Source organism: Rhinatrema bivittatum, chromosome 9 (genome assembly GCF_901001135.1).
Source record: "Rhinatrema bivittatum chromosome 9, aRhiBiv1.1, whole genome shotgun sequence".
Classification (NCBI taxonomy): Eukaryota; Metazoa; Chordata; class Amphibia; order Gymnophiona; family Rhinatrematidae; genus Rhinatrema; species Rhinatrema bivittatum.
In genome coordinates this window covers 253,382,723-253,394,086 of record NC_042623.1, presented here as the reverse complement: position 1 = coordinate 253,394,086, position 11,364 = coordinate 253,382,723, and the positions used below count along the sequence as shown (strand labels likewise).

At 44.3% G+C, this 11,364-nt stretch overlaps 1 protein-coding gene across 10 annotated transcripts in view; it reads right to left on the bottom strand.

The window, feature by feature from the left end:
- Positions 1–264: 264 nt before the first annotated feature.
- Positions 265–11,364, bottom strand: part of PHC3 (polyhomeotic homolog 3) — a 133,935-nt gene continuing 122,835 nt past the window's right edge. For 9 of the 10 annotated variants that reach the window (XM_029615141.1, XM_029615144.1, XM_029615140.1 and 6 more), the window contains 3 exons: positions 6,672–6,822; positions 6,357–6,591; positions 265–2,835 (listed from right to left, as the gene is read on the bottom strand). In XM_029615141.1, coding sequence (XP_029471001.1) covers positions 2,681–2,835; positions 6,357–6,591; positions 6,672–6,822 — 541 coding nt within the window. In that variant the 3' untranslated portion in view covers positions 265–2,680. Of the gene's footprint in view, positions 2,836–6,356; positions 6,592–6,671; positions 6,823–11,364 lie in introns of those variants that run through there. The other variant, XM_029615147.1, reaches the window with a different exon arrangement.

Genomic DNA, 11,364 nt, shown 5'->3' with positions numbered 1-11,364 from the left:
AAAAAAAAGGACTGCATGAATTTAAATTTTGCACAGTGTCTGAGTTGGTTACTATTCATACATTCTTCACTGTCTAACAGCTCCAACTATTGTGACACACGGTAAATGTCTGTAATGAAATGGGAATAATACAAAAAAAAGCTGCCAGCTGTAAAGCCAAAAAAACATCACAGAACATGAGGGTTCACAGAAGTCATTTGCAACTGAAATGCTTTGGTTAAAATTGCAGAGATGACGTATGAAGAAATAATCCACTGCCAAGGATTTTTAAAAAATCATTTTGTACCCTTTTCTTCAAACTATTTTTTTTTTTTTTTTTTTTTTTTTTAAAGAGTCCCATGTAGTGAAGGACTCTTATAAACACACACGCTACATCCAACTGCACCCGTGAAATGATTTGAGTATGGCACATAAGACAGAAAGTCACCCCCCAAGTGTACGGACCTCCTTCCACCACAGATTCACTTCTGCTCGCACAGAGACCCGATTTTTTTTTTAATCACATGCTTTTCAGGAAAACACTATATACGGCCCCAAATAGTGAAGTTCAGAAGCTGTAAAGGGCAAAACAGTTCTAATGTTCATTAAAAGTCATCTTAAATGAGGATCAGGGTAAAAAAAAGGCATTCCAAACCAAAAAGCAAGTACCAGCGGTTGAATTTTTTTTTTTTAAGTAGATGAGGTTGCGGTGGGATTGAATTGTTTTGGTGTCTCTGGCTCTTTGTCAGAAGAGACCATAAAGTGCATACAGCAACAACGATCGCTATGGAAGTCTTAATAAAAACAGTGTTGGTTTTTTTTTTTCTTTTTCAATCGGTCATCTCAGACTACCCTTGAAATAGCAGGAAATATGAAACCCAGCAGGGATTTCACACGTCACAGCAGAGCTGCATTTTATCCCCTCAACGCCAAACAGAGAAGGTAGAGTGAAGTTCTAGGGGGGGAGATGCTTTCCGCTTGGATTTTCTGAAAGGGCAGGTTGGAGTTAAGCTTTCTGGCTTAGCCCTGGCCGGTTGGCAGCTGTTCGGCAGGAGAAATCGTACCTGCTTTTCATTTTCCCTTACTGCGACGGGCAGGGCAAGAGAAGACAGCGTGTACTCATCAGACTGGAGAAGCACTGGCAAGCAGGCTGCGCCCACCAGGGGCACCAAAAGCTGCCCACAGTCCTTCATCTACCGGGGGGGGGCAACCCCTTCCTTGTATCTGAGGAAGAGAAGAAACGCACACGCAGAAGACAAAACTAGGGGGATATTGCAGAGCAGGGGGATAAATCTCAATATTAGTCCACATGTCCAAATCTTACATAGCTTCCGTTATAAACATTATTTTGTTTTTGTTTGTTTTAACACACGGACACGAAATTATAATACATTCAGAGAAAGAGCTATTGAAAAGATTTAAAAAAATGTACCTGTTTTATATAAAAATAACCTCTATTCTACCCAAAGCCAAAAGAAAAATATCTAAGACATTTGTAAATTCATCCACTGGTTTATCAAAGCCAAAGATTTCTGCTGAAGCGAAGTGCAATATTTGGAACCCAGCCAGTTCCTCATTACGCCTTTAAATGGCAGAGGAACATTCAGGCAGACATTCACCCGGGCTTCACTCGATTCACAGGAGCTTTACAATGCTTTCCCCTCCTCGCAGATTCACTTTCCATGGCAAGGAAAACAGTACAAAACGTGGGACAAGAATACTTTGGCTTCCTGCGTCGTCTTTCCTAAATCCCTTGGGTATGGGGTGAGTTTGTAACTTCTGCTTTAAACATTCATTTGTGGCCTACTAAAACACCAAATCAGGCTGAACGTTACTAACGTACATATATATATATATATATATATATATATATATATATATATATATATATATAACCTTCTGGTTGCCTGGCCTGCAGACACCGGCAATGTGCTTGTCAAGCCACAAAGGATCAGCCACTGCACCACAGCAATCCAAGTGGGTAGCCCTGCTCTCCTCGCCAGGGCGAAGGTTGGCCCTAGCAGCAATGTAACCACATAATGCCCTGGCTCCGTGCATAGCAGCTTCTCCATGTGCGCTCAAGTCGCATGGGCAGGAGCTCTTATACTCTCTACTTCCCAGCAGCCTTTTCCAGTCTTAAGCGTCCCCGGCAGCAAATGAGTTTCAAATGCCAGAAGCCTGTACGAGAGAGTTCCCTTTTCCAGTCGCACGCTCAAGATGTAATGAACTTCAGTACTAAATGCATAGCATTTTACCATAATACGTGTTTCCGCAGACTCTGCGGAAGCTGCTGTTACGCCACATTCTAAAAAAAACCCTCTACAAAGGGGAACACTGCCGTTCTGAAAACTACTACTAACGATGCTCACAGTTCATTAAAAACCTTACGCTCCTACCACAAGACATTTTGGAGCAGGGTCACAGTAGAATATAATCATAGATTCTTTCTGATCCTCGTGCCACCCAAACACTCTACTGTAACGATACATTGCTTCCAGCCCATTCTTACCTTGCAGAATAAAAACTTACCCTATCATCACATTATTTCATGGTTTGAAGCATACTTTAGCTGCAAACAAAAAAAAAAGAAGCTTGTAAAAGTCTTATTGGGGAAAGAGCCGGCTGTAGAGCAGCACTCCGTGTTCATATATGTGTTAATTTACAAGCCCGTCACAGACCCAGCTGCTCTGCACAGCTCCCGTCAGGTCTCTTTCAAGGAGTTAATGCGAGCGCAGATTTTCAGCGCAGGTCCCAGTTTGATGTTCATTGCACTCATAAGGTGGTCCTCCTTCAGCAAGAGAAGAGCCTGCCCATCAATCTCCTGGGCTCTGAATTCATTCGCGATGTCCTGGCATCCTGCAAAGGAATGAGAGAATTAGCCAAGCAGGCAACCACTGTCCCATCTCTCCCAGGAGCCACACAAAGGAGGTGGGTAAGCCAAGAAGCTCTTTCTGGGAAGACACAATTAAGTTGTAAGATACATGCATGCTGTCTCCCAAAGCATTTCATGATTAAACAATGGATAATCCAATTCTGTGGCTTTTCCAGAGATTATGATGGCAGATAAGGACCATGAGGCCTCTCTAGGCTGCCCGGTTTATTTCCTGGCACAGTGCCCTAGACCCCAGTTGATCTCTGGCTTTCCTCTTCACTTCTTTGCAACTAGGGATTCTTTGCACTTATCCCAGGCTTTCTCTGTCACTGTTTTTGACTCCATCTGGAAGCCACTCCAGGCATTTGCCATCCTTTCTGTGAAGAAGCATTTCCTGATATTACTCCTGAGTCTGCCTGCTTGGAACCTCATAATACGAGCTCTTGCTCTAAAACTTGCTTTCTCCACTGGAAAAAATGTGAAGCATTTAAAATTCTTCCTACACAACCAAAAAATCTCCACTCTAGGCTCGCCAATAAATTTCCAAAGAAAGGATCTTCATGGTATAACAATACAGACCCAACCACCCCGGGGCTGGGGTTAGGCAGGAGAACAGGGAACGTTTACAATAAATTAGCAATAAATAAATGATAGCCCCTAGATTCAGAGAGGAAAAGCAGAAGAGTAGCCTAGTGGCTGAGAACCAGGGAAGCCAGAGCTGAAATCCCACTACAGCTCCTTGAGCAAGACCCTGCATTGCCTCAGGAGCAAATTTAGATTCTGAGCCCTCTGGGTTCCTACAGTACCTGAATGCAATCCACTCTGAAGGGCCAGAAAAAATGACTATAAATAAAAACAAAACAAGGAGGTGAAGGATAGTAATTATATATATATATATTTTTTTTTTTACTACTTAAACATACCATAAGAATCTGGAACCAGGAAGTGCCTCTCCTACTGTCCTGTGGAAAGTGTTCAGATTTATAATTTCAAGCTGCTTAAAAACATGCCAGAAGAAGCTGGAGGCTCCAACTTGGAAGCTGCAGCCTGAGGCAGCGACAGGCCCGAGGTGCTGACTGGCACAAAGCCAGCATGCAGGCAAGCGAACGCAGGAGAGACAGACTGAGGACCTCGGTCACCAGTGGATGCTGATTGGTTAGCTGGATTTATCCACCCTTAGGGCTTCGTGCACCAAAACAATTAGCTGGGCCAATGGATACTTTTCATTTCATTAAATTTATAAATTGCTTTACCCAATAAACAGGTTGATTTTAAAAGCGTTGCTCGCACAAAAATGATCACAAATGTGCGTATGTGGGCCGCATGTGAGCATCGCAGATTTTAAAAAGCCGCAAAATGCACGTGTATGTACTTGTATGTACTTGTTCGCACGCATGGGCATTGCAGGGTGGGGCTTAACATTACGGGCATAACTCCAAGTTTTAAAACCAAAAATCACAGCATGCGTACGCTAGATATCCGCGCAACTTTACTGCTGCCCCTGCTGAGGAGCAAGACTGCAGAACTCAAGTTTTAGGGCTTAGAGGTCAGGGTGAGGGGTCTGGGTCAAGTGGGCAGCCTGCAAGATGAAGAAGCAGAGGGGTCTGAAAGGCCTCGATATTAACTGGACAAACTGGTGGACTAATTTGAAAACTGGGAATGTGCCCGGTGCGAGCCTGTTTTACAATTCGCCGACGTATGAGCGTAAAAGCCGACAAGGTCCTATGGAAGACACACTCGCACTGCCCGGGCTCGAGTAAACTCTTAAAATTAGGAGCATACTTACACGGGGCTGGTGCGTTTTAAAACATATGCACGCACGATTAAAAATTCTAGCATATTCTCACTCATGTGCCTATATGCGCGTGTATGAGGGTGCACAAGGGTCCATTTTAAAACAGACCTGAAAGTGATGTGCACCAAATTAAAAAAAAAATATGTACAAAACTCAATACACTAAATACTTAACTAATGCAAAACATACATAATCCAGGTCACAAAACATACATTGAGCGTGCAGTCCAAAAACATACTAATGCAGCACTCTAAAATATAGTCATTAAAAGTCAAGCAAATAAACTGAACAAAGCCACAGCAAATAAATGCCTAAACGGAAGACAATCTGATTCCACCCTATTGTTTCCTGTTAATCTTGCCCGAATTACTGGGTGAATGAGCATCAAGACTCTTGCAAGGATCTCAAACAGCTCGAATTATAAAAAATACAAATGGCGCTGGCAAAAATAGGTCAATAACTGAACACTGAATATATATATTTTGTGCACTGGAAACATTGGGTTTATGTAAATACATTTGAAATGTATTGGCATGGATACTGTTTTTGTTTCTGTTTTTGCCTGTTGCTATTGTGTAAGGATTTCCGCAAAATTTCCAGATACACCCATGGAAGCTTTCCCATTTCCAGAATGTCAGGACTTTTCTAAGTCTTCTAAATATATTCTTTGCCCAATAACTGGTTTCCATTGCTGTGGAACCCCGATTAGAAACAGGAATACATTTATAGCAAGAGGAAATCAAATGGAGGTCTTGTGTTAGGAGGAATATGCTCTAACCCGCTGGGAATCAATCAGAGACGAGGTGTGATACAACTTTCTGACTGGTCAGGGTCTGTGTTTTCAGGAGCAGTTTCTATTTAATACCAAAGGAAGAGGAGAGGTTTTTCAGCGACTTTGTTTTACTGCAGAAATGCGATTCATTTTCAGAACAAAATACACTGGGGTAGATTTTATAAATCTATGCGCGCAGCACCAGGCGCGAACAAAAGTACGCCGGATTTTATAAGATACGCGCGTATCTTATAAAATCCGAGGTCGGCGCGCACAAGGGGGTGCACATTTGTGCAACTTGCGCGCGCCGAGCTCTCCAAGGCCGCTCCGAAATTGGAGCGGCCTAGGAGGGAACTTTCCTTCTACCCCCCCCTACACCTTCCCCTACCTAACCCACCCCCCGGCCCTATCTAAACCTTCCCCCTACCTTTGTTGTTAAAGTCAGGTGTAACTCTGCGCGCGCTAGCGGGCTGCTGGCGCGCCATCACCCGACCCGGGGGTCTGGTCCGGAGACCTCGACCATGCTCCTGGGCTGGCGCCACGCCCCCGGAATGCCCCGAAATTCGCACCACCCACCCGACACGCCCCCCTTGCGAAACCCCGGGACTTACGCGCCGCCGAGCCTATGCAACATAGGTTCGGCGCGCGCAGTGGGGTTTTAAAAGGGTTAAGCGCGTACCTTATGCGCGTAACCCTTTTAAAATCCGGCCCACTATATGCCTCATGTCAGAACTTGTGCCAGCTTAAAACAATTCCCAGTTAATGTGATCTGCTTCTTGAAGCATCTATTTTTAACCCTGGTTCACACAAACTGCAGAACCAATCGATAAGGAAACCGCTGTGCTGCTGCCACAACTCCCAAGTGTTTATAGGAAAGACCCAATCCATTGATGCTGTAGCTTATTTTCCTTGTTTGTTTTTCATAAGAGTGCACGTACCAGGCAATGAATGGATGAAGGCCCAAACTTCATCCACTGTCCACAGCGCAGGATCGGTTTGGGCATCTGGGAGCAGATCAATGCTGTTTGGTGTCTTCCTGATTCTTAGCTCCCTACGTTCTCGCTCCCGCTCCCTCTCATTCTGCCGTCGCAGGCGTGTTGTCATGGCGGCCGGCACAGGATCCTCGTGAGAAGTTACTAAGACGTCATCTGTAGGTGGATAGGGAATTGGAAGCTGGAAAATGTAACGCAAAGTATTATACTCCCCTTATAACCTTAGCAGGTACTGTAGACGTCTGGAAGCTTTTTACAGACCTGTCTAAGAAAGTGTTCTCTAACAGCCCCTTCAGAGCCACTAGGTCGACGCCCTCGACGGCTGAGACTCGGGCCGTCCTGCTTCCTGCTCCAGCGACTGGTCTTGTCCGATTTAAAGATTCCAAGCCTCTTACTGCAATTCACATTGTACCTGAAATTAATTATTCAAGTTAAATATCTTCAAAACCAAATCAACCAAGGAGTTCATTTTATCTTTTTTGCTTGTTGTAATACATATTCAAAACATTGCCAAAATATCAAAACAAATGTCACTGAACAAAAACCTGAGCTAAATCAATAGAGGAAGACAATCAGGTTACGCCAACACCTTCTGTCCCGCAAATACTCTCCAGTCCTGCTCAGTGTTTTTGTTTGTTTTTTTTAAATGTTAGCAACAGCTCAATGGAGAACCAGTACCTAAGCATGCTATTAAAACAGGGAGATAAAGGTCAGACTATGCAAGAGACCCTCATTCAGTAAGTCCCAAGGCCCAGCTTCTGCTCTCCAAGTCAACTGTGGCAGCGGAGGAGGGGAATCGCATGCATTGTTCACTGGTGGCAGCTACTGGCTGGACGTGAGGTGCCACAGTCTGTGGCTGCTAGCCAAGACTCTCGCTGTGAGGGGAGGGCTATATGGAATGGGGCTTGGGCTTGTCTGTTTACAAACTCTGGATACTGGCAAATGAAGACTGATGGCACCGTAGCCCAGTAAAGACCAGATCCAGCTGAAGAGGAGAAAACTGGCAGGCCAGAAAAAAATAACAGGAAAATCATTTAGTGTCTAGGTTGTCTTTCACACAGACTGCATCATAGAATCACCTGCATCACAGACTTTCACACAGACTGCATCATAGAATCACCTTGACCCAGATTTTCACTAAATGCGGATGAGTCCCCCTCGAACTGGTTTCTCCCTAAGCATACATCATTCCTCCTCTCACTCCCTTCTGTATTACCCTACCCCCTCCCTACCCCTTCTTCTCCCCCCCTCTCCTCACCCCTTCCCTTCACATTTGATATTTCATGTTATTCCCTATAATTGTACATTTTGTATATACCTGCAATCTTTGCCTACACTAATTTATTAATCTAATTTCATTCTTCTGTCACTTTTCCTCCTTTTTTCTCTTTTTACCCTCTTGTATTCATGTTATTTTAATTTTAGATTAATGCTTTATTTCCCCTACCTTTCCTTACTCTCTAATTATTATGTTACAATATGTTCTAATTGTATTATGTTAAACTTGTTCGATGTAAAGTGCCGCCACAGGCACTAGTTTCTTGTTTCGCTGTGAACCGATGTGATATCATTGATGAATGTCGGTATATAAAACCGTTAAATAAATAAATAAAATAAATAAAATAAATAGAATCATACAGCACTAAATCTCCATGCTTCTTCAAGAGAACAAGGAATGGACAAAGAGAAAAAAACCCATTAGGATCAACACAATACACATGATTACAGGGCATGCTTGAAGATGTATTACAAGGACACAGCTTTTGCCAAAATTCATACAATCCATACATCAACTGTAAGTCTACACAAAGAAATGACAGAAGACGTTTTGGACAAAATGTACAATACATGCATATATTATTTCAAAGAGGGTATATTTTAATGGGATCTCATTCCTCATAGTACACCCAAGCCTTAATAGATAAATGAACTCAAAACTGATAACAGTGTTATCTGTACACACAAACAAAAGATGTAACGGAAAAAAAGTCCACCTTTACATGGGTTGGGGGCCGGCTCGACTGCTCAGCAGCACGGCTGCCCACTGCCATGCAGAAGGACACAGCTTCAATCACCAAGTCTGACTTCCATCTCCTGGGCCAGCCGGGGCTGAAGGTGCTGCAGAGGGCAGCGGTCACAGCTTCCGAAGTCCCGGCCATTGCAAACGTGGCCAGAATTGGGGAGACAAGCTCCAGAGGGAGTTCCCTGACCGACAGGAAAAGTTCCCCTCCCCTCACCCCCAGAAAGCTGTAATTGCAGGCTTGTGGTGATAAACCTCCTGCAGAGGCCAGTTCTGACTGAGCTGGAAGCTCAAAGTAGCAGGAGGAAAAATTACGAGGTCTGCATTCAAAGGCATTTATAACCAGATATCTTATTATTCGGCTAAAACTTATCTAGATAATTTGGGGCATTCCGGGTCATACTGGGGAGGAGTTACATTAGCTGGACAAGTTATCTGGCCAACACCAATACTGAATAACCTATCTGGCTAAGACTGGTCATGCCATGGAGATGTGCTAAAGTTAGCTGGATAAGTTCATCCAGCTAACTTTACTATTTGGACAGTGACTGAATAAGGACTTCAATATGTATTTTATTTATTTATTTATTTAACATTTTTATATACCGAACATTTTGTTTATCACTTCATGTCGGTTTACATTATGACTAAGCCAGGTTTTAATCCTGGTCTAATAAAACAAGTAACTTTAATTAAATAAAAGCACTTGTAAAATTATCAAAATAGCAAGTAAAATAAATTAAAAATAAAATAAAATAAAACTAAATTAAAAAATTGCCCCAAAATATATTAAAAAGAGTAAGCAAGACAATAATACAAAATAATAAAATACAGAATGTTTTCTAAAAGCTTCCATTATATTTATTTATTTATTTATTTATTTATTTAAGGGTTTTTTATATACCGAGGCACGTTTGCATTAACGTAAGGATTTAATAACTAACTTAATATAAGCGGGGAAGTCCAAGAATAACACAAGGATTAACCTGGTTGGAGATAGGTCTGCTCAAACAACCATGTTTTTAACGTTTTTCTTTTAAACGATTGCATGCTAGCTTCTTGTCGGATGTCAAGTGGTAAAGAGTTCCAAAGTTTTGGCCTGGCCAGAGAAAGGGCCCTTTCCCTAACTGAGTTTAAATGAGCAGATTTAGGGGAGGGTATTGAAAGAAGTGCCTTGCCTGATGATCTTAAATTGCGCGCAGGTGTATACGCAAGGATGCGTTCAACCAATCCGTGTTCTCTCCGTTGATGGTTTTTTGAATTAAGGTTCAGCATTTATATTGAATTCGGGCACGGATGGGTAACCAGTGTAACTTGGCCAGTAGGGGGGGTGATATGGTCAAACTTCAATGAGTTGGTAAGTAGGCGAGCCGCTGCATTTTGCAGTAGTTGTAGAGGACGTATTGTTGCTGCAGGCAATCCTAAAAGGAGAGCGTTACAATAACCGAGTTTTGATAGTACTAAAGCTTGTAACACCATCCGGAAGTCACTCTTATGAAGCAGTGGTTTTAACTTCTTCAATGTTTGAAGTTTATAAAAGCCCTCTTTCACTGTGGCTCTAGTTTTAGAAAACACAGAAAGTAACAATACTATATACTTCCCTTACTTCAACTAAGTACTGGAAATCTTTTTAAATACTTTAATCCCACTGCCTCCTAAGGTAACAGCATTGCTTGTTTTCTTGGGACAGTAAGCAGAAAAGCTGCCTTCACATTTGGCAAAGGCTAACACTAAAAGGTCAGAGGGAGCTATAGTGCAGGGTTCCAGCTGGCAGAATTTTGCTCCTGCTCTTTTTGGGTTTCCAGCTCAGTCAGACCTAGGGCAGGGATGTGGCACTGGGAACCTTCATTCGCCACCTATTCCAACTTGATTTGGTCTAATCCAGGAGTCGGCAACTCCGCTCCTGGCCTGCCACAAATAGGTCTAGTTTTCAGGATATTCACATGGGGCGGATTTTAAAAAGCGCTCGCCACATGGACTCGCCAATTTTCTAATGGGGTAGATTTTCAAAGGGATACGCACGTAACCCCCGAAAACCTACCCCTGCGTGCGCCGCCGAGCCTATTTTGCATAGGCTCGGCGGCGCATGCAAGCCCCGGGACGCGCGTATGTCCCGGGGCTTTCAAAAATGGGCGGTCCGGGGCGGGGCCGGAGGCAGGGCGGCGGTCCCGAGTCCTCTGGCAGAGCGGCCGTGCCGGCAGTCGTAACAGCGAAATAAGGTGGTGGGGGGGGGGGGCTTTAGGTAGGGCTGGGGGTGGGTTAGATAGGGGAAGGGAGGGAAAGATGTGGGGGAGCTAAAAAAAAAGTTCCCTCCAAGGCCGCTCCGATTTCGGAGCGGCCTTGGAGGGAACGGGGAAAGCCATCGGGCTCCCCTTGGGTGCACATGTGTACCCCTTGTGCACGCTGACACTGGATTTTATAACATGCGCACGGCAGCTCGCGCATGTTATAAAATCGGGTGTACATTTGTGCGCACCGGGTAGCGCGCACAAATGTATCCCGCGCACGTAGGATTTAAAATCAGCCCCAATATGCACATGTTATAAAATACGATATCCGCATACACATGCAGACTGGGAGGGAACTCCCCTAACCCTAACTTTCTCCCTCTTCCCCTCTCCTCCCCGACCCCTAACCTAACCCTACCTAGCCCCTAAGTTTTTATTTTAATACTTACTGCTGCTTTGGAGCAGAAGTATCTTCCGTGCGCCGGCAGCCGGCTGGAGCGTGCTTCCCCAAGACAGCGTCTAAAAGCGCTGTCCCAGCCCGCCCTGCCTCGCCCCACCCAGACCATGGCACCATCTCGCTTTTACACGGCCTGGCACTCCTGCACATAACGGGGGATACACCCGTGGCCGGGCCCTTTGTAAAATGCGCGTGGCGCGCGCAAGGCCCAGCCACGCGCATAACCCCTGGATTCTACGTGCGTGCGGG